Source organism: Dromiciops gliroides, chromosome 2 (genome assembly GCF_019393635.1).
Source record: "Dromiciops gliroides isolate mDroGli1 chromosome 2, mDroGli1.pri, whole genome shotgun sequence".
Lineage (NCBI taxonomy): Eukaryota > Metazoa > Chordata > Mammalia > Microbiotheria > Microbiotheriidae > Dromiciops > Dromiciops gliroides.
Window position 1 is genome coordinate 388286136 of NC_057862.1, and position 23440 is coordinate 388309575.

The window sequence follows — 23440 nt, forward strand, 5'->3', positions numbered from 1 at the left end:
TGTATTCCAAATTTTCTTCCTCCCTCCTCACCCCTCCCTAAGAAATCAAGCAATTCAATATAAGTTATACATGTGCAGTCATGAAAAACATCTTCACATTAGTCAGGTTGTAAAAGAAAACAGATAAAAAACTTTAGAAAGAGGAACAAAAAAATTATACTTCAATTTGTATTCAGATACTATCAATTCTTTCTCTTTTGATGGTCTGCATTTTTCATACGTCCTTCTGATAGCTCATCATTTCTTTCACAATTACTATTGCTGGGGCAGCTAGGTGGTGCAGTGAATAAAGCACTGGCCCTATATTCAGGAGGACCTGAGTTCAAATTTGACCTCAGACATTTGACACTTACTAGCTGTGTGACCCTGGGCAAGTCACTTAACCCTCATTGCCCCACCAAAAACAAAACAAAAATTACTATTGCTAACTGTATTACCCTCCACCCTATTCCCTCCCCTTGATATTTACTCTATTTTCTATCTTCTTTCACCCTATCCCTCCTCAAAAGTGTTTTGCTTTAACTGCCTCCTCCCCCAATCTGCCCTCCCTTCCTCTGCTTCTTCCCCTTTATCTCTTTCCCCTCCCACTTTCCCTCAGGGCAAGATACATTACTATAACCACTTGAGTGTATAAGTTATTCCCTCTTTGAGCAAATTTTGATGAGAGTAAAGCTCACTCACTCCCCAGCTCCTTACCCATATTCCCCTTTTATTGTTTCTTTTATGTGAGCTACTTTATCACATTCTACCTCTCCCCTTCCCTTTCTTCCAGTGAATTCCTCTTACCCCTTAACTTTATTTTAAAGATGTCATCATGGGTTAGCTAGGTGACACAGTGGACAAAGCACCAGCCCTGGACCCAGGAGGTCCCAAGCCCAAATTTGGCCCCAGACATATCAAATGCCGCCCACTCCGCCTGCTCCACCAAAAAAAAAAAATAATAATACTTTACAGATATCATCCCTTCATATTCAATTCACTCCTGTGCCCTCTAAGTATATTCCTTTCAGCTGCCCTAATACTGAGAAAGTTCTTATGACTTAGAAGTATTATCTTCCCATGTAGGAATGTAAATAGTTTTAATCTTTTAATATCCCTCATGATTTCTTTTTCCTGTTTACCTTTTTATGCTTCTCGTCAAAGCTTACCTCCAAAAGCAAGCAACATGTGGCCCAGTGGTGGTCCACTACCATCCACAAAGAAGATCTGTTTCATGTAAAGTGATACAAATTGCCCATAGTAGACTTCATCAAAGCTGGGGGGGGAAAATTAAGAATAATATTACATCTAACCAGAATTCTCAAATGTGAATGCTTTCAGTGTATTTGTACAATGCAAAGTTTTCCTGATTTTACCTCCTCGACATCTGTTACATTCATTCCACTCTATTTGTACTATAACAAATCTAGTTACTCATCATCTTTTGACTAGATTTATTGCAACAGCCTAAGTGATTTCTCTTCCTCCAGTCTCTATCCTCTATATAACTGCCAAAACGCTGTTCCTACAGTACACTCCCCTTCTCAAAAAGCTTCAATGGCTCCCAATTGCATTTAGGATAGACTACAAACTCCTGTTTGGCATTTGAAGCCCTTTACATTCTAGATCCAGTACAGGAATGGAACATTCCTTGCCAGCTATGGTATTCCCAGGTTTTCTCTAGTGAAACCTCATAATCTACAGACTACTGATTCCAAGAAGTTCCTTGGAAAGATTTTATAGGATATAAATCCTTCAACCCTAAACCTTAAGGACCCACCATAATCCTTTGAGGACCTCCTCTGAGGTCCATACAATCCACACCTACTACCCAATCAAAATCTTGGTAGATATTGTCTATAGACCTACAGGATGCTCCCCTTCCTTTCTCACTGAGCTCAGTACCTGGCTCACAGTTTGGGGTTTTTTTTGTATGTTTGTTTTTGTTTTTTTGTGGGGCAATGAGGGTTAAGTAACTTGCCCAGGATCACACAGCTAGTAAGTGTCAAGTGTCTGAGGCTGGATTTCAACTCAGGTGCTCCTGAATCCAGGGACATTGCTTTATCCACTTCACCACCTAGCTGCTCCCTACCTGGCTCACAGTTTTTCTCTCCTCCCCTAAACTTTCCCTCATATGAGAGTTCAGGATACATACTGACATTCCCTCAAAAACCCAAGCTCCCAGTTCCTCAACTTACCCATTTCCCATGACCTATTCCTCTATTCCTCCCTCAGCCACACACAAAGATGGTTGAATACCTCTGATCAGCCATAAACTCACCCACTCCATATTCAGGGATATCTTCTGAAATACTCTTATCTGATCACTATCTATTAACTTTCCATTTCTCCCTCTGCTTTCTAATACCAAACTCTGTTCTTTGTCTACACTGCAGTCTCTCATCCTTTGATCCTTCAGTTCTCTCTCAGGCCATCACCCTTGTACTAACAATACTCTCCTCCTTTCCCCATGTTGACCCCTTGGTTGTTCAACTCTACAGTGTCCTCTTCTTTTGAGTCCCTTGCCTCTTTATCATACCAACAATTGTAAGCCCCAGACTTATATTCACTACCATTCGTTGCCTTTGCTTCTAAACATGTGCTGCTGAACAAAGGTGGAGTAGATCACACAGCTGTTCTATTTGGGACCACTACAAATTTATGTTACATAACCTCAAAGGGGCCCTCACTGCTATGGGCAATCCTTCTACACCTCTCTAATCAGCTCACTATCCCACTCTCCACAGTGGGGAATCCATATTTTTTTCCCCTCCTCAGTCTCCCATGGCTTCTGCCATTTTACTGGGGGAAAAAACCAAACTGAGACCATTTCCTGTGAGTTCTCTCTTCTTTCCTCATATTATATTACTCTGATACCTTCTACCACCACTTCCACCTTCACTTCTCTCACATGAAGAGGTAGCCCTTTTTTCTTGCCAAGGCTAATTCTTCTACCTACACAAGTGATCCCATTTCATCCTGTCTTCTCCAGCAGATTGCTCCCTCAGTTAATCACACTCTCACTTAACCTTCACTCACTCCGTCTACTGGCTGCTTCTCTGCTGCCTTCAGACATGCCCACATCTCTCCTATTTTCAAAAACCCCATACTCGAACCAACCTCAATAACTATAGTCCTACACCTCTTCTGCCTTTTGTGGCTAAACTCCTTAAAGCTACCTATAATATGTGCCACCACGTCCTCTCTTCTCACTCTTAACTCTCATCATTCTGGCTTCTAATCTCAAGATTCAACTGAAATTGCCAAATCCAATGGTCTTTTCTTAATCCTCATCATTCTTGGCCTCTCTGATGCCTTTGATACCATGAATCATCCTCTTCTCCTTGATATTCTCTTCTCTCTAGGTATTCAAGATGACACTCTCTCATGTTTCTCCTACCTTACTACTCCTTCTCTCTAGGCATTGTGGTTCCCAGCCCATTACTGAGAATGTCAAACTCTGAAGGATATCCATTACCTGCTATTATTATCCAATAGGACTTATGATTATTGTTTTATTGGAAGTCATTTTTTAAAAATTAAATTATTCATAGGTTATGTTTCTCATAATGGGAAATTACTATACTTGTGACTGTATCATTCTTGCAGGAATGCAGAAAGTATTAAAGCAGAGATTCTAGGCCAATTTTGTGTCTGATAAGCCAGTAGGTTTATTTGTTTGTTTTTGTTTTTGTTTTCTGTGGGGCAATGAGGGTTAAATGACTTGCCCAGAGTCACGCAGCTAGTAAGTGTCAAGTGTCTGAGGCCGGATTTGAACTCAGGTCCTCCTGAATTCAGGGCCAGTGCTTTATCCACTGTACCACCTAGCTGCCCCCCAGGTTTATTTCTGAAGCAGTAACCGTGTAGTTCTACAAGCTAGGTCTTATAAATATAGAATAAAAATATGTGAAATTCAGCACAGTTCTAAGTGTAAGAGGAAAAACAGCCTTACCCAGGAACATTTTGTTTGCTTTCATTCATTCAAAAAGCATTTATTAAGCACCTACTACTTGCTGCTTTGTTCTTTTTTTCTCTAGTTTCTGTTATTTTGGTGATCCTTCTCCCCAAGGCTAGCTCCTTTATATATTCAATTAATCCCATCCTCCAGTATTTTCTCTTTTTTTTTTTAGTGAGGCAATTGGGGTTAAGTGACTTGCCCAGGGTCACACAGCTAGTAAATGTTAAGTGTCTGAGGCTGGATTTGAACTCAGGTCCTCCTGAATCCAGGGCCAGTGCTCTATCCACTTCGCCACCTAGCTGCCCTCCCTCCAGTGTTTCCTAACTGATTGCTCCCTCAAACATGTTCTCTCTCCCTTCACCCCTCTCTTTCTCAGTCTCCCCTCCCCACTCTTTCCCCCATTCTTTCTCTCTTTTCCTCCTTCCCACTCTCTCCATCTCCCTACTTTTCCCTATTGATAACAGAAGGTAATGGATGTCCTTCAGAGTTTAACACTTTCAATTATGAGCTGGAAACCAGAATGCCCAGAAGGAATAAAAAATTTTTTTTTCAATAAATCAAGTTCCACATACCACTGTTCTATGTCTATAGATTGGTCCTAATCCTAACTTTTAAATATATAAACTGGCTGAGAATCATCTCTTTTCTTTAACATTTTGTTAAAAAGGCATTTTTCTTGTACAATCAAGTCCTGAAACAAATTAAATATATTTGGGCTAAATTCTGGAATTTGAGAGATGCAGAAGTTGGCTTACACTACTGCCCTCGGATAGGACAATCTCCACAATCGACTCAACAAAGCCACCACAGTCAGAGCCACTAAGTTCAAGTTGATCTCTGCAGTTACAAGAACAGGGTGCTTCAAAAATGCTAACATCTTGTGGGAAAGTGGATTGAGTCACACTGTAAAATGGAAAAAAAAACAAACCATAGTCACCAAAGGGCTAAAGCCTGGGAAAAATGCTTTTTAATGGAATCATATTTGATTAAAAATACAACACAATGAATGAAATAAGCTTTGTAGAGACATGTAACTTCAGGCATGTCCCTCCCTCTCTCTATCAGCTTCCTCATCTATAAAATAAGGAGGTTCAATTAGATGTAGGTCTCTAAGGCACCTTCTAGCTCTCAAATTCCATATGATTCAATGACAGGGCCAGACAAAGTTGAGATGAAGCCTGGTGTTATTGATAGAGGGTTTAAATCCTGTCATACTAGCAACACCTGTCCCATAATCTCTCACGGACCTAGGCAAATTAAGACAAATGAGTTACCATCTGCATTAATGGGGATGCATGGTGAGAATGTAAGCTCCTTTGGGGCTGGAACTGTTTGGCGGTTTACCTACAGGATTTAGCCCAATGCTTGACATAGAGTAAGCACAAAATAAATGTTAATTGATTGGAGGAAGTTTGCATACTGGGAATTTCCCCTCACACATGAAATCACTGATTCAAACCAAGGGGAAAAAGGACAGGATCAGATAGGAAGAAATGTTCTAAGGGAAGGGGCATCAGAAAAAAGCTGGGTTCTCATTCTGGCTCTGCCATTAAAAATAATGCTTCTATTTCAATTCTTCAAAGATGCATGATTTCATCAGTACAAGTTACAGATCATTACTTTTATTTCCTTTAGTAGATAAGTGTGAGTTACCATAGGCAACTTTGTATCCAGATGTCTGCTGGCAAAGTCGCTCCTTAGTCAATTCCTCATTGGTCAATAATTGAGGCATACCCCGTTTGGAATTACCAGAGCTTGTGTGCTTCCTTAGCATGGCCAGGGTAGCCAGTGAGTGAGACTTTAGACTAAGTTGCCATAGCTGACTGCTGTTCTCCATAAGCCACTTTAAAAGCACTTTATATACACTTGATCCTAAACAATAGCTCTGTAAGGCAGCTGTGCAAGGATTATTATCCCCATTTTACAAATGATGGTCAGATGAAGCATGGAATAGGGATCTATTATTAGACCTCTAAGTTCTGCCTCGGACCCATAATGGCTGTCTGACCCATGGGTAAGTGAATTCTTCTCTCAGTGGTTAGACAATTCTCTAAAAAAGGGTCCTTAAACAGTGAAAGGATATTTCCAGAGCTCTGTAACACACTGATTTCTATGGGGGACATTTCTATTTTCTGCTTTCTGTTGATGACAAAAATCACAGGTCCCGATAATACCACTTCAGGATCTGTTGCCTACCTTAACAATGGAAGGATATGACAAATTTCGGTTAGAGGTTGTGAAAATAAGGAAATGATGAGGGTTTTCCCCCCCATCCCACCCAAGTTTCCAACCCCCCAGAAATCCATTTACAGACCCCGTGGCCCCCAGATGAAGAACCTCTCCCTGCTGCAATGGTGTCAGCTGCGGAGAAGGTGCCAACCTGCACTGGTGGAGGGTGTGTCTTCCCCGGGGAGTTCCCTATGCCAAAGAAATCACAGGTCTGGTGCTTACAGATGAGGAAACTGAGGCTCGGAAAACGCCAGTGACTCGCCCAAAGGAGTCACCAGCTGGTGAACGGTGGAACCCGATTCCGCCAGTGACGAGCGCCAGCTGCCGCCGACTTCTGCTGAGCCTCTCCCATGCGCGGCCCCATCTGCTCTGCCTCGCTCTCCGTGGAGTCGCTTCCTCCCTCTGGGCCTCAGTTTCCCTCTCTGGTCAGGGACGGGGTCTAGGTGCGGCGGTCTCTAGTACCCGAAATTCTGTGACCCTCGACCGAGTAGGCGAGGAGAGCAGAGGACAAGGCCGGCCTTAAAATCACCCGTGAGGGCATTTAAAATTAAAATCACCGAGCTTGAGAGATAACTCCTGCGTCCGCGCGCTCGCTCGCTCACTCGCTCCACAGCGGAATCTCGGCAGATGATCCACCAGATCCTGGCATTAGGCTCGATTAGCTGCGCCTGCGATGCGGTCCAACGGTAGCGACGCGACAGGTCACGTGTGCACCGCATTCTGCGCCTATTCGGCCGGGAAGAGAACGCGCGTGCGAGGAGCGAATGGCGTCCATTGCGCATGCGCACGAGCAAGACAGACAAGTGAGTTTCTCACCGTCCGCCCCCAAAGCTGATAGTGTATTCCAGCACCCTGCTCCCCTTGACTAGGGCAAAGTAAACTGCGCACGCCCAAGGAGGAAGCAGCTGTTTCAACAACAGTCCGTGGGGGGCTCACGCTGTTGCTGGCTCAGTGTTGCTGGCTCGGTATTCCTTCCTTCGGTTATCTTTCAAGGCAGTTTTACAGGCCTGCTTGCAGGTGGGGCAGGCTCCTGGTCTCATCTTTGAATCTTCGCCAGGAACCTTTGCCAGTACTCTGCACCGTATTTACTAAGTTTTTGTCATGCTTGTTTTAAGTCGACCCTCCGACCCATTAACGACTTAGAGCAGCGTGCATTCAGCGAGTGGCCCCTACAGGATGCAATGCATGGTGCCTCCTTCATTCTCTTCAGAGATCTTACTCCCAGACCCCTCCCTAACTGTCTTGGTGACCTTTAATTGGCCAAAGGACAAACGCAATTCTTGTGTGTGTGTGTGTGTGTGTGTGGGGGGGGTTGATTATACTTTGGCCCCTTTTATCTGCTCTAGTGTAAGATTCGAGGGCCATGTAAGACACAAACATAAATACATTTTATCTAAGGCTCTGTTTTTACGTCATCACCAATGCAGAATGAATTCAGAAAGTTGTGGGAGATCTCTCATATCAGGGATACTTAGAAGGATCCCTACATCCCACCCACACGCATGGTCTCTGTCAGTCCCCCCAGTGTGCAGTATAAATCTTTCCTTTTACTGTACCTACTGGCCAAATAACAAGTATATATAATTTTCTCTTGGCATTTTAAATAGATTCCTAAACTCCTTTCTTCCTTAATATGCATAGAATGTATAAATCAGCCATCCAAAAGATACACAATTCAATCTGTCTTGCCAAGCAAAAGTACCACAAATTACACAAAATTTGAGAAAGCAAATATGCTTTATTTTTAAAATTTTTTTATTTAAATAAGGAGAATTCTTTCATATGGAAAGAGCTAATACAATCACATATTTGAAAGGAGAAACAATAGGTACTGAAACGGAGGGAAAGGGCAAGAGTGCCACCACTGGCCTGGTGATTCCGTGATTCTAGTTTCCCATCCAAGTTAAAATAGTTTCCAAAAAATAATATATAAACAGGTTGCACATTACACTTTTATCCATCGTCTGCCCTTTCAAATATCTGGTCTACATGAAAAGACAAAGAGGAAAGGCCAAAAACAACAACCAAAAAAAACCAAAACCCCAAAAACAAAAACCCCAAACAAAATCTTTTACTATACAGGGCATGAGGTTAAAAGCTTTAAGAAGTACAATATCCCCAATTAAAAATAATGAATGTCATCCATTAGAGCCTAAATGGGTTTACACTAACAGGTGCCTCCACATGCTAATATGGCCATAAGCCACTACTACCATTTCCAGGGTCACCATAATAGGGTGGGTGAGGGAATTAGGGGAAATGAGGCAACCATTAGCTGTTCTGATGAGGCAGGGAAATCACCATGGCCATATACACTGGCAACAACAGTAGGAACAGCTGGCTGGGTAACCACCAGAATTTTATCTCTCTGTTCTGAATCCCAAGGAGTTATTACAACCCCAAACTAATCCACTTGTCCTTGGGTCACACCAGTGAGTTGGGAGGGCTCATTTTGCTGACATTTGTATTTCCCATTCCATCAGAAAATGTAACAAAAGAAAACTTCAGTGCTACTGGCTTTCAGAAGTAAATTACGGAGCATTGTCTCTAAGCTTACCCTGTGATGAGTAAAAAAAAAAAAGGGGGGGGGGTTTGGGAAGAGATGTATGGAATGGAAAGCAAACATGCACCAGCTCCCCTGCTTACTAAGGAAGGAAGCCAGCAAGCAGTGAGGAGTACTTGGGTCATAGGGACCTATTGTGTGCCTGGGAAAACTTGTCACACGATGACAGTGCATTCATATGTAATTTATATGACAGCCAAGTGTACAAACACACATACAACACACTGCCTCATTACATACAGCCCCATGGCTATGTTAAGAGTCTAAGATTTGCAGTAAACATCTAGAAGGCAGATCTAGGAGCGTAGAAAGGCCAACACATAGCTGGGAATAATTGATATCCAGATTTTAAAATGATACCCTAATGTCCCCAAATGTGGCTCTACAAGGTTGTGAGGAAAGACTTTTTGGTTTCTGAAAATAGAAACCACACCTTCTGTCTGTACATCTGAGCATATACTAACTTCATCCTTTGTGTTTTCCCCTAAGATGAAGCCTAAAGCCAGAGTTTAGTAATGTCAAACTTTAAAAAAAGTCCTGATAAGAAATGAAACCAGACTTAATGTAACTGAAAACTAGTCACTGGATAGACAACATACTATGATTACACAGATATATACTCTGGACCTTTGCTTAATCAGGTAGATAACAGACTGGCAAAACATGGTTTTCTAAGACCACTTGTGGAGCAACCCAGTCTCCCCTCCTCCCCATGCAAACTGCACTTTATCAACAGCTGGGGCAAAGCTGACTGGCATCCTAGACCAAAGCGATTCTTAAGCAATGATTTGGTAAATTAATTCTGAATCCTTACTTCAATAGCAGAAAAGTTAAAAATCCACGATTCCCTAAAAGGAACTGTAGTTTGGTTTTTTATCATTTTTATTGTGTAATCTGCTCTGTTCCATCTAGGGAACTGACAAAACTCCAGCAGAAGTCTTTGAATGTATCTGCAATGGGAGAACAGGGATTTAAACTGCCAGGACCAGAAGTCACACTACCTGGAGCTTTAGCTCTAAAACCACACGACAGGAAGAGGGATATTGCACCTTAAAATGTTTCTGCACTAAAAACTGCTTTCCATCAGACAAAGGGCCAGAGGAGAAGCAAGGCCCCTCATTGTCCCTCAAAAAGTCTGATTTTAAATTTGTATCTTAGAGGAGAAAAGAAACCGCAGCTGAACAGTTACACAGTGGTGGTGAACGCAATGAAATTCACATGCAATTTCTTGGCCTTTCCTGCACAGAATAATTCAGACATTATATATAAATAGAGCAGTGAAACATTTACTTTTTTTTTTCACCTAGACCTACAACATCAAATACGTATAAATAAATTCTAGTGTTTTGGGGGAATAAAAGAGAAAAGGGTAAGGGAACAGGTGACCTTGTTGTCTTGATTTTTCTTTTCTCAAACAGGAAGTACTGTCATTTTGATGGCATTGGATGCCTGAGGGATGTACTATTTTCAGAGTCAACTCTGTAACAGCATTTAGGACTGTCATGTATAATAGGATAATGAAAGGAAGAATATTTTTTTTCCCTTTTGATAAGTAAAAGTAGTAGTGTGCACCAAAATCTGGTGTGAATAGATTTTAATGAGTCTTTAAACTACACAAGTAGAGACTTAAATTTGTGTGGCCTGAGCTGACAGACTCAGAATAAGGACAGCTCAGCAATGATCATGGTGTGGGGGAGAAGAGGAAGAATAAAGGTAGAAGACTATTCATATGCTCCCACGAGCTCCAAGGCATAGGGGAAGAGAAGGAAAAGTAGATGATGTATGCATGGGACAGGCCAATGCTGGGTCGATCCAACAATAGGGCATTCCTTGGAGAACAGGCTCCTGGGATAAGGCTGTTGGGAATGAGAGAGAAAAATCGTCAAGCTGGTGTAAGGTCTGAGAGAGGCAGGTTGGTGAAGGCTATGGAAAAAAGAAAGGATTCTTAACCAAATATCCCTGCCCCCAGATGTTACTGGGCACAAGACATACTGACACTCCACTATAAAGTGATAACCATCATCAAAATAACATGGAACTGAGAAAGTAATTTAGCACAGTTCTGTAAGGATTTGTGTTCTCCCACATTCTGTGAGGGGCAGAAAAGGAGATACCATTACTTAGGTGGAAAAATCGCTTGAACAGCTGTAGCCACTACATAATCATCCACATTCAGACCTAGCTTGTTGCTTTAAATGCTACCCTATAAAGCCGTGGAGGACCTAAGTCTTATAACACCTCCTGGTGGTCCCCTCTACAGTGCCATCCTCATACAAAAGTCTTCTCTGGATCCACCAGCACACAGATACCAGGCCATAGTCATTCCTATCAGCAGATGGCTGGTTGGTCATCAGAAAAGAATGGGAAAAATGTAAACTTCCTTCCCCTAACCTGTGAGTGACAGAATCACAATTTTTTGTTGTTGTTGCCTTGAAAAAGAACATAGCTCGCATAGACATTTAGCTGGAGGCAGTTCAGTTGACTTAAGACACAATCCATTTTCCAGAGAAAATAGAGATGATCTTTGAGACACCTGCTGTAAAGTCCAGGTTTCATATGCTCCAGGAGCAGCCTAGGTCTGCTTTACTGAGGGAAGAAAAAGACTTAAAACTGCCTTGCAGACCATACATTTTTGCTAAAAGACAAAAAAAAATTTTGTGCACCATTACTGCTATGCAGATCAATTTCCACTGTTTCTTTAGTGACGAGCTCTGCAGAGAAGACAGGAAAACACAGAAGGACCAGAAGCCACTTACGGAGGAGTAAAGCCCAGAAAGGAGCTTCCGAAAATAAAGCAAATGCACACATATATCAGCCCAGAGAGGCAAGGATGATGGAGAGAATTGGCCTACACAACACTGAGACTGATATAACTATAAGGAGCTGCCTGAGGCACCTCATGGGTCAGCTCTTCTCAATCATGCAAGAGGAAAAGTTTGGAACACACCAGTGAGTTAGCAAATCCATGATTTATCCCTGGCTGTCTTGGGAGGCAGTCTCCAACTAGATTCAGATGGGCCTAGGCATCTTCCCTCATGCTAAAAACATCTTGTTTCTCTGGGCAACAAACTTCCCACAGTAACCAGAACAGGAGGCAGGATGCAATCGATACACCAATCTATCTTATGCCATAGTTACAAATTCACTTCTAGTGAGAATCAAAAAATGCCAAATTAACAAAAACTTAAGAGTTCTCCATTTCTTTTCTTTTGTTTTTTTTGCAAATAATCTCAAGGGAAACAAGTGGGGGAGACAATGGTTTTAGAGTCAGTTCTTAGGGTAGCATTGCAACATGTAAAATGAAGGAGAGGGGTTAAAGGAAACTATTTTGGTTAGAAGTGATGGATGGGAAGGAGCAGAAAGAACATATAAACGTTTTGCTATACGCAGATATAGCTTGGGGTTTGTTTTTGTTTTTTCCTTCGTTAAAAACCTCAGCTGCCTTTTAAAATGAAAAGCCTCAAACTAAACCGCCCCTGCTATTACCACACTCCTGTGCCTGAGCATCACTCTGCTGGGAGAAAGATTTGGGAAGAGAAGGCTGCTGTTGCTTAATGAGCTGCAGGACAGCAGGGGGCAAGGTGAGAGGGGGAACTGGGAGGTGAACCTGCACTGTACAAACAGTGTGAGCCACTCAACAGTCATGGTAGGGAATGAAGGATGGGCTGGGGCAGGGTTGAAGGGATCATTTGCCTGTTCTGTTATTAAAGCAAGCAGGTCAATGTCATATCCATTGTTGGGAGAGAAGGGGGGTTGGGTGGAGGAAGGGAGGAAAATCTGAAGATGTCACTCGAGTCAAGTCAAAGTCAAGTTGTTGGATGATGGCTCTGGTAGGATTTCCAAGCATCCAGTTGTGTAAGGACAGTGGCGGTGCTGTGTGTGAGCTGGCATGGTAGGCATCAGCAGGCACTCCTAGGCCTTGCTCTCCTCGACTTTCACCGCCTGAGGTTTGATTGCTCCAGTTCTCTTCATCTGTGTGGCAGAGGCTGACTCCTGCAATTTCACAGCTCCCAGGCTGGGTTTATTTTCATCCACTCGTTTTGCCTTTGGACAAACAGAGAAAGAGGAAAATAAGCTTAATAAGCCCAACTCTTGATGAGATACAAAGCTCCCACCATCCCCCTTCCTGGAAGTAGGGCTGCAAAAAAAGAACTAAGTGATCCATATTTTATCCATATTTTAGCTGAAGCGCTAGACTCCTTTATGAAACTGGCCAATTACTATCTAGTTTTCTTCCAAAGAACTTTTAGCAGAGTGATCTGGGTAAAGAGTGTAGTGATGACCTAAGTATGTTTGTGGGAGAAATACTGTAAAAATGAAGCTTTGTGAACTATTGATTTCCCAAGCTGACAGCTTCTTTTCAATTTGTGACATTATGCATCTCATGTGAGATAAAACACCTTCAGGGAGACCTCCCTGTACTCCACCAGATTATGAAACCTTTTCCACTGTGATTAAGGTGGGAGAGGAAGAAAGTTAAGAGATAATCCAGCAACTGTCAAAAGCAGGCTTACTCATAGGATCATACATAAGGATTGGAAGGAACCTTAGAGGACATTTAGTCAAGTTCCCTTATTTTACAGATGAAGGAAATGAGGCCCAGAAAGGTTAAGCAGCTTGTCCAGCATTCCAATGGGCAGAGCAAGGATTTGAACAGATCCTCTGATTCCAAATGCAGCCCTCTTTCATTCTACCATGCTCCCTCTCACATTAACTCCTTCGAGATATTTTCAGTAACACATCTATTGGTTTCCAAACTATATTGCCCAAGAAGTGACAGTCCAATTTATAAAGTATATCTCCCAGGCCAACTGTCAGACAATGAGCCCTCACAATGAATGTTCCAGAATTCTAAAGGGCTATATGTAATAGTATTAAAAATAGTAGTTAACCTTATATAATAGTAACTAACCTTAATGGTGTCCTCTCCTTGCTCCCAAAGAGCAGTTCTTATTTGGGGAAAAAGCTTTGAAAGTTAGTTCCATTCAAATGATGAGGTCACTTCAAAACATTTGGTGAAGTGCTAAGTTTTGTTATTGTTGTTTCAGTCATTTCTGACTCTTCATCTCCCCATTTGGGGTTTTCTTGGCAAAGATACTGGAGTGATTTGCCATTTCCTTCTCCAGCTCATTTTAGAGATGAGGAAACTGAGGCAAACAGGGTGAAGTGACTTGCCCAGGGTCACACAGCTATTAAGTGTCTGAAGCCGGATTTAAACTCAAGAAGATGAGTCTTCTTGACTCTAGGTGCAGCACTCTATCCACTGTACCACCTAGCTGCCCATATGAAGTACCAAATAGGGATGAATAAAAAGCCACATATGCTAAGTTCTCTGAGACTTTCTTGAGTTCTACATGTTTTAAGAATAACAGCCCAATATAGTGGTGTAAGTAATAATAATGTTCTTTTTCTTGCAAATTAGGAAAACTTAAACTCCATCTAGACTTAGCACCCATCAATGATTTCACTCAACTAAACATTACACTGAGGCCAACTAAGACACACATCACTTATTAAGTCCCTGTCTTTACCAGTCTCCATCTCTGACATGAGCTCACGCACACACATGCATACACGCATGCACACACACACACACACACACACACACACACACACACACTCACTCACACTCACTCCGCTAAGCTAACACACAAACCTAATAGTCTTCCAAAGTGCCTCTCTTCATACAAAGATCTCTACATATTTATAAACATTATACCTCGATCACATCACTCTTAGAAGAGGGTTTTAGCATCCTCCCTTGTTCTGGGAGGGAAAGGAGAGCCTGAGGCCTACAAAAAGAAGTAGCTCAACCAAAGCATTGGGGCAGAGATGGGAAAAGAAGCCAGGCAGCCTGACTACCAATCCCATGCTCTAACCTCCTGCACATTCCTCCTTTTTAAAAAGGAGTATTCTCAATAGAATGAAATGTTCCCCTCTCTTTGGACACTTGGAAAAATGCCTAAGAGTACAGGACAAGATCTGGAAAGCCATCTTCTACCTGTTGAACGTAGTGTCCCTGCACAGAGCCCATGTTAACTGCTGGTCCAGATGGCTTCCCACTGGGGCTAGCAGAGCTAGGCCTGAAAAAACCAAAGGGAGTGGTTGAGAATACACAAAGTATCACCACAAAAATGGAACAAAAACCTAGTATATGGAGGAAGCATGAAGAAAGGTCCTCTTTGGCCAGGGGCATCTGGACCCATCTGGGCAGTCTGCAGAACACGTAGATGAAAAATTTAAGGCCTAAGGCAACAGAATGGATGGAGCTAAAAACCAGGAGAGGTGTTCTAAGGATAGAAAAGGCAGAAGCATATGGGCAGTAATTCTCAACTAAGGAACTTTAGTATCTAAAACATCTCAAGAAACTATGAGATACACAAACACTTTATATAAAGTGATGCTCAACAACAGGACTAATGAAATTGACATTCCTCTGATGAGTTGTGTAATGGTCAACGTAAACTGAAATACCAGAAAATGCCCATTTTAAATGAGGTTTTCTTAGTATTTTGGTTTAACCTGATTACTAAATTAACAGCTACTTGGGCTAATGTCTGGTAACTCAACAGTGAATTTAAGCTGTGACATATTGATGCATAGAACCTTTAACTAAAAAACAAAAACAGGATACCAAAAATTTCATTTTCAAAACAGAATTTTAAAGGAATAAACACCCACCTTCTAACTCAACCTAAAGCAACTAAAGGAAGATGGATAATGAAGTAAAATTTCCCAAATACTCCAAAGGAGGTATTAGAACACTGTATTTCCAACACTGAATCAAAACAAATATATACAGGTCCAGCTTCAGATACTCCTTTCCCTACCCCCAAACACAGAAGGCAGTATATGTGCAACACTGTATTTTGGTTATCTCTACATGCCTTACCTCCCACCCAAGTTAGGGAGTTGCCACAAGTTCAGAAAGAGTAAGAAAGCCAGCTTGCTAGCTTGTCTGGGGATAACCTTGCATGGTACTAGAAAAAGGGTCCTCCCAGAGGCATAACTGGCCATTTATGGTGAGAAGATACAACTGAGAGGCCATTCCCTTCTCAGTAAAATGAGGCTTCCACCTCTAGACTCCTTGCCCTAGAAGATCCCCTGGTCCTTTGGAGGAAGAGGGAAAAATCTCACTTTCTAGCAAAACTTGAATCATTTGCCACCCTGACTTCCCAGGAAATTCTTCAACTCTCTATATTATTTAGGATGATCAAACTAAGACTTTTCACATCTCTACTTATGACTTTCTAATGCTATATGAAACACAGGTTGTAAAGCACAGAAACTTTAATATAATTTTTCTTTTAAAAAACCTTAACAAAAGGTATGTCATTAATGCCCTAACTTGACTTGTCCTGGGATCTCAAAAAACAATACATAAGCCACCTAATGTCTTCCACAAGCTAGTGTTGAATTCACACGGAGTGTTTGTCTGTTCAGGATCTAACAACCAGAGCTTCTTTACCTGTAGGTCTGTGGTGATGGAACAGACCCTCCAGAAGGGATGTTCTGTTTACCGTCAGCGAAGTGAAACCCCTTCATCTCCATCTGAGAGGACTAAAGGAGATCAAGAGGTAAGAATCCATCATGTGGTGAAACCAGGAGACAGCTCAGCCCTTGCTGTACTGTGTCAACAGGGACAGATTGGGACTTCTTGTATACAATAGACACTAGGCTTCCTACACAAGTCAACATCTTTGGGGTTAAACCAACAGTCATAAACTCTAGGGATTAAAAATAAAGGATTTCTTAGAAACAGGAACAACCAAGTAGTGGACACTTAGGATAGGGTAATGGAAAGCTAGTGTTTCATAGCAACAAAGCTCAAATCTTGGATATCTTCTCTTCTAACTGAACTTAGCTATTATTTAATAAGAATGAAATCATTAAATCCAACACCAAGACTTTCTCTTGAACCACAACCTGAGTAGGTGCAATCTTTACCTCTCTGCTGGTAGCAAGGACAGAAGGCTGTGATCCAGGTGGAAGGATTCTTCGGGGAGCTCCTACAGAGAGATTCTGCCCCTGAGGCAGCTGAATGGACTGTGGTAAAATCAATGGCTGCTGACCAGAACCATAGCGAGGCAAAGGTAGTTGGGAGCCAGGCAATGGCATCGTTAACTGCTGAAAAATATTGAGTATTCATAAAATGGACAGGTTAAAAATACTACTGTCCCCTCTAATTCTCATCAAGCCCGATGTCTGAAAATGTTTAGAAATATTCCTATCTATTTAGAGAGACAGGCAAACATATAGATATATGTCTCTTTATAGAGATAGCTAGCTATAGAAAATGCCTATACATATAAGTTTTCCTTCTCCAGATTTCATTTCTGTTTTCCTTAGTGTAGAGCAAGCCTGGTACCACTAATCAATTTTCATTAGGTAAACTGTTCTGACAGAAACAGGGTTTTGCTTCAGTGGCATAAAAACAAGTTAAAAGTGGACTCTGGGATTCCATGATAATAAGATACTGCAGTAGCACACTGTGACACTGGCTTAGTGACTGCAGATCCCCAGAGTAAGGACTGATATTTTCTGAAGGCTTTAGGTTTTTTTTTTCTTTTAAAACCAGAAAATACTATATATTATTAAATCCTTCTTTATCTGCCATTATACTTTCCCACACTAATCAGTTCACTGAAGATGAACTTGATGACATGCTTGGCTTCTTTTTCACCAATAAGTTCCTGAATATTATGTAGACAGAAAAAATTTTACCCGATTTTTGATCTTCCAGATATGGTGCTTGAGATCAAAACTGAAATTATGTTTAACAACACAGGGACTATCATCTTTTGCCTTTAACCCCAGCATCTAGCAAAACGCCTTGCACATAAATATATATTTAATAAATATTTGTTGAATCAAATTCTGTAATGTCAGGAAATGGTGGGGATGAGTCTATAGCAGGAAGGACCTAAATGAAGTCTGTAGGGTGAATAAAAAGCATCTTTGCATATAAAATACTCTACAAAATCCTGTTCATTAAAAAGTGCCCTACTTTTTATTATTGTGCAGATAATAAAGCAAGTTAAATCATGTCCCTACACATCTATACAATGAAATTTAGCTCATATCTTTAATAGTGAAAAGTGTTTAACCCAGGCGTTATTCTTAAATTCAGGCATGAGCATTATAATGGGAACAATTATCCTATGGAATGATTTTTTTTAACCCTATAATTTCACTGTGTAATAAAATCTTGGTAAGAAAACTCTCACTCTATCATTGCCTATCCACCCTGAGAGGATAACTAATTTTCCCAGGATCAGATAACCAGTATTTGTCAAAGACTTGAACTCAGGTTCTTTCAACTCTAAGGGTACCATCATTCAGTATTTACTACACTATGCTACCATTCTAGAGAACAATAATCACAGGATTTAGCTCTTTCTTTTCTCTGTTTTGTACCTGTTATCGCTTAGTACTAAAGCATCATGACTTATGAGCCAAAAAGAATACAAAGGGAGAGATGGTCCTATGCTCCTTATCCTCTGTCAGCCAAAATACCGTACCTATAGGGATGTTACCAAAGCTTTAAAGACAAACTAGGAAAATTAAAAAACAAAATAAAAATTATGTTCCCCTGATGTCAGCTTATTTCTGACCTGTGTTAGCTGGGAGTCCATCATCTGGGAGGCCCCCATTCCAGCTGCCTGATTGAGCTGACTCTCGTACACCAGAGCCTGGCTTCCATTCATTGGTTGGTAAGGAGATCCAGACTGAGTCTTGACCATCTCTAAGGGCTGCATGCCCGGAAAAGCAGAATAAGGAGGCTTCAAGGCAGTTCCTCCAGTTAGGACCATGGTGTTGGGCTGAGACAGGCTGGGGTGCATGTACACCTGAGATCTAAAGAAGAAATCTTTTTATCGGAACGAGTTCATTCTTAGATAACTATAACTCCCATCCCCAAAATCAAGTTTTACCAGGCTGGAAAAGGACCTGAAATTTATGAAATAATCTAGTGTTGCTATACACAAAGTATTGAACTTTTAACAAATCTATCAACTGGGCCCAAGACATCTCTAATCCAATGAAGACATATCAGTAGCAACGGTCACGTAGGGCAAGGAAATTTAAATAAAATTTCTTATTTACTATTTACAAAATGACTTCAGAAAGAAATCCAGGGTGGCCCCAAAAGATTTTTAGGACCTTATGTAGTATGTATGTTACCTGAACGGTGGTATGGAACTATAGATCTCCTGAGACTGAGAGACAGGAAGTCCACCTCTCAGCCCAAGCTGAGCTTGTGCCTGTAGAGACGTATGCAGAGAAATTGGAATCTGTTGGGCAGCTGCAGCCTGGAAGGAGGAGAAGAAAAAAAATAAAAGCAAGATGATGAGAAACAGGAAAAAGCTATCTTAAGCCCTTTGTTACCCTAGCTACATTCCCCAGGTATTCTTCCTGACTCAAAAGACCATACAACAGTAACAGTATCCTTATTCATCTCCAGTAGCAGTCTTGCATATGGTTTCATAGGAATTGAGAGGACGGCCCACTAACTCAATGAGGAAAAGCTCCAAAATTAATCCATAGGCCTCTGAAATAAAGACTCTCTTGTCAAAATTAGCACATGTTGGGCAGCTAGGTAGCGCAGTGGATAGAGCACCGGCCCTGGAGTCAGGGGTACCTGAGTTCAAATCTGGCCTCAGACACTTAAAACTTACTAGCTGTGTGACCCTGGGCAAGTCACTTAACCCCAATTTCCTCACTAAAAAAAAAAAAATTAGCACATATTCATTTCTATAACCATTTCATCCTAAGGCATCCTAATGATGACTAATAGATCTTCTTTTCTGTCATCACACCAAGGAATAAGAGGGCTAATTAACCCAATATTGTCTCTTTAGTCTCATACTGTGCTAATTTCTAGGCTGCTTTTACCTGTTGGTAACTCTGCTGTTGAGGTATTGTTTGGGGGACCAGACGAGGCTGACTTGCAAACACATGGCCATCCAAATACAAAGGTGGGATGTGGTTACCTGAAATTAGAAATCAAAAACAAAATTCTGCAATCTTCCCATTTTAGCCATTCCCAATTAGATACTTACAAAGTAGGAACAAAAAGAGGTGACAGGGAACCTACAAATTCATCAACCTTCTTCTCAAGTCAGTTAATATATGGGGGTGTGTGTGTGTGTGTGTGTGTGTGTGTGTGTTCGTGTTTTTTTTGTTTGTTTTTTTCAGGGCAATGAGGGTTAAGTGACTTGCCCAGGGTCACACAGTTAGTGTCAAGTGTCTAAGGCTGTATTTGAACTTAGGTCCTCCTGAATCCAGGGCCAGTGCTTTATCTACTGCACCACCTAGATGCCCCTTTAATGTATTATATGTAAAGGGCTTTGTATACCTCAAAGCATTACACAAATATCATCTGCTTAGAAACATTCATGCTCAAGGTAAGAGGCCAAGCCAGGTCAATTGTCAAAACCAGCCAACTTGCCTAACTATAGCCAGGTATTTGTATTTTACATTCTGGTACGAGAAGAGGACATCAAAGAAGATATTTTAATTCATATGCATAACAGGAAGACTTGGTCTATGGCTATGGCATTAGGACTGGAGGTGGTGGACTTAAATGTCACAGAGGAGAGAAAACTGAACTCAACCTCAGCCTTCTTCCTTTCTTAGTCCTCATTTTAATCAGGGAATTTAGATTTAGATTTAGATTTAGGAATCTAGCAAAAACCAGATAAGCATAGTAGAATGAAAATAAAAGCAGTCTTAAGTCTCTCAGGTATTGTCTCTTCATTTCCCTTTTATTGAGTACACATTGAAGGGTCAGAAGGATCTATTGGAATACATCACAGAGACTCAATACTGCTGGGGGGTGGGGGAAGGGGTTCAAAATTCCTATGATTTGTATTCATAGAAAGCTTCTTTTCTGGGATGACAATGTGAAGATCTTTACCACAAACAACCTGGGACCCTCATTTCTCAAAATTGCTTTTGGAAAGGGACTAGTAAGCAAGTTAATCTCATCATAAAATAAAGGTATTTATGGCTACTTGGACTTAAGAAACTCATATTTACAGACTCCAAAAAAATCAAGGCAAGAAGGGTTGTTGCTATAACATAGGTCTCTCTGGGTAACCTAGAAGGAGCACTTGAAATCTGATTGGGATGGGAACAAGATACCTGGAATAGAAGAAGGTGCTACAGATGCCACAGGCATAGGTGGCATGGAAACTCCGCCAAAAGAGCTGTAGTTGACCCCACTGGAAGCTCCAACACTGGAAGGAGGCTGGATGCCTGAACCAGCTCCTCCTGGAGAATTCTGCTCAGGCAAACTGGGTGAGTTCTCCCAAGCCTTGCGCGCAGACTCCATCTTTGGAAGGGGAGGGGAAGGGGAGGGGAAGGGGGAGATGAAAATTACTAGTAGTGATAGCAGTAGAAAATGAAAGCAGCTCTCTCTCTATATATAGCTATTCAGGGAAATTCTGAGGGTTCAAATACAAAAGGAAAACCAGGATGAAGACTAGTTATTCAGGGTAATTTGTCTTCCCTACCTCTTTACAATAAAGTTTCAGTCATCTGAACATCAGGGTCCTTATTACCTTGAGAGTGAGATCAGCTGTAGGGAAAGACATTGGGTTCAGGCTAATGCCCCGCTGGAGGTGATGGTCTCGTCGGAGAATGGGAATAGACTGTGTTAATCCTGCCTGGAAAGAGCAAAAAGGGAAGGTCATGAGTACAGCATAGAAGACACTCAGTCTCTATAAAGGAAAAAAGAACTCACAAAGAGGAGGAAATCAGGAGAAAGCTTGAGTGAAACACATTCTTAATTTGGGGGCACATGTACCCAGAAGCTGATCTGCATGTGGCTAATGCAATACATTACTGGTCAAAGTCAAGATAAGTTTTCTTTTGCTATAGTGAAGATCCTGGGAATGACATTCTATACCTCATCAATTCACACTCTCTAGGTCTGCGCAAACTCCATTTCATAATTTACATGGCTTGGACTTGACTGAAATTTCTAAGGAAGAATAGTGGCTCAAAGGGTTCGATATGCAAGTACAATACTGCCTGGGCTGCATGAAATATACCCAGAAACTGGTCCTTGGCTAGAAATGGATGATTTCACAGATGACTAAGTCATGAAAGTGCCAATTACTAACATGCTACATAGACATTGTAATTGTACTGCCTCTATTCCATGGTCCAAATCCATTTGTTATGGATGGAGCAGCCTTATAAAAGGAGAGCTGCACTGTAAAGCACTTGTTATAAAGAATAGTTGGGTGATTCACTTGAAAATGAAGATGCTTTTAAGATTCTTTCTGTATTCCTACCATCCAAACAATGATCGGTAGCTAAGTAAAAGGCAAGAAGTGGGTTACACTTACATTACTGGCCAAGGCATCCTGCAGTTTGACAACTGGGTTTGCTGCAGTACTGGAAGCAGAGCCGGGAGGCAAGCTGAAATCAGAGTCCTGGAAGAAGGAAACATCCATCTCACCCAGACCATTCCAGGTCCATGCTTTAGGGGTGCTAAAAATAGAACTGATTTCCAAACTCAGAAACCCAAAAAATCCACTAAGAAGCACTGAACAAAGAGCCACATATTCAGCCAAACATTCACCCTGTGCTCAACACGAGATGTTCTCCAAAGCACACATGAAGACATGGGGTTTAGGAATTTTCACCTGTTCCCATTTCCATTTGTTTTCCTGATGGAGACAGTGAACATTATGTGCTAAATTCATCCTGAGAACCTGGTTTGTGTCAGTAATGAAATCTATTAGGCAATTTGGTACTACCTAGAATTCATAATATTTAAACTTGACTGTAATCTTTTCTCCTTCCCACCTTGAACTACCCCCTCATTCTTCTAATTTCCAGAAGAATAACCCTGTCTTGTCCTTGTTCCAAATTTAAAAACTACCAAACTCCCATCCCCAAAATAAGAAATGAAAAGCAAAAATAAAATCCTCACTTTAGGATTGACTCCAAATTCAATGGGTGGAACAGGCAACACGGAATCCACATGAATCTCCACCCCATTAACAGGTGGGACATTCCCTTCCAGTCGCTCGCCACCCTCAGAGCCCTTTCTGTTTTTCAGAGAGCGCTCATTGCCGATGGGTCCAGGCTTGTGCTCCTTGTTCTGTCCTGAACCTTGTTCTGAATCCTTAAGGGGAAAGCAGAGAGGCTAAGAAACAAAAACCAGGAAGGCCAACACTCTGGCTTCTACAAAACCCAAGGAAAACAAATGTCCAACCTGGCCATTTTGTTCTCAGATTGGGCTATCAAATGCAGATTACCTTTTTCTCAGATTGCTTCTGAACCTGCTCCTTCTGGCAATCAGATTTGGGTTCCGCCAAGCCCGGCCCATTCATCTCCTCTGGTTTGAGAGTGCCATAGGGGGAACTTCTCTGAGAGGAGGTCGCAGAAGACTCCCGAGATTCTGCACTCAAGTCAATGCCACTATCTCCCTGGCTGCTTTTAAAACCCTGCTATGCAAAGCACAAAATGGGTTAACACCCTCATATCCCAGCAAACTGAAACAAAAAGCAAAAATGCAAGGGGAAGATATATACTTCTAATTAGGAAAGAAGGGAGAGATATCCTTATAATTAACCCCAAACACTTCACTGTACCTCTTGCCCATTTAGATCTCTGAATGACCTACCCAGCATCTCTAGAAAGATTACCAACTTCACTAACTACACTACATCTGCATAACCAGATGGTCACTAAAC

General features: G+C 41.5%; 2 protein-coding genes and 1 non-coding gene across 14 annotated transcripts in view; all 3 read right to left on the reverse strand.

Annotated features, from left to right (window-relative positions):
* POMT1 (protein O-mannosyltransferase 1) overlaps window positions 1-6844 on the reverse strand; it is a 45008-nt gene extending 38164 nt beyond the window's left edge. Inside the window, exons 1-3 of one of the 2 annotated variants that reach the window (XM_043983382.1) lie at window positions 6318-6844; window positions 4693-4840; window positions 1149-1255 (exon numbers count right to left, since the gene is read on the reverse strand). In XM_043983382.1, coding sequence (XP_043839317.1) covers window positions 1149-1255; window positions 4693-4814 — 229 coding nt within the window. In that variant the 5' untranslated portion in view covers window positions 4815-4840; window positions 6318-6844. The remainder of the gene's footprint in view (window positions 1-1148; window positions 1256-4692; window positions 4841-6317) is intronic. The other variant, XM_043983381.1, reaches the window with a different exon arrangement.
* A 1063-nt stretch (window positions 6845-7907) lies between these two features.
* The window catches only part of PRRC2B (proline rich coiled-coil 2B), a 97552-nt gene continuing 82019 nt past the window's right edge, over window positions 7908-23440 (reverse strand). For 4 of the 11 annotated variants that reach the window (XM_043988230.1, XM_043988236.1, XM_043988229.1 and 1 more), the window contains exons 21-32: window positions 23003-23194; window positions 22675-22869; window positions 22085-22171; window positions 21293-21397; window positions 20874-21063; window positions 19623-19720; window positions 18912-19039; window positions 18344-18584; window positions 16677-16856; window positions 16198-16289; window positions 14731-14812; window positions 7908-12773 (exon numbers count right to left, since the gene is read on the reverse strand). In XM_043988230.1, the coding sequence (XP_043844165.1) occupies window positions 12642-12773; window positions 14731-14812; window positions 16198-16289; window positions 16677-16856; window positions 18344-18584; window positions 18912-19039; window positions 19623-19720; window positions 20874-21063; window positions 21293-21397; window positions 22085-22171; window positions 22675-22869; window positions 23003-23194 (1722 nt within the window). In that variant the 3' untranslated portion in view covers window positions 7908-12641. The remainder of the gene's footprint in view (window positions 12774-14730; window positions 14813-16197; window positions 16290-16676; window positions 16857-18343; window positions 18585-18911; window positions 19040-19622; window positions 19721-20873; window positions 21064-21292; window positions 21398-22084; window positions 22172-22674; window positions 22870-23002; window positions 23195-23440) is intronic. The other 7 variants (XM_043988235.1, XM_043988234.1, XM_043988233.1 and 4 more) reach the window with 7 other exon arrangements.
* Window positions 20465-20548, reverse strand: LOC122745057. The gene has a single exon (XR_006355350.1). It is a non-coding gene; the product is annotated as a small nucleolar RNA SNORD62 (small nucleolar RNA).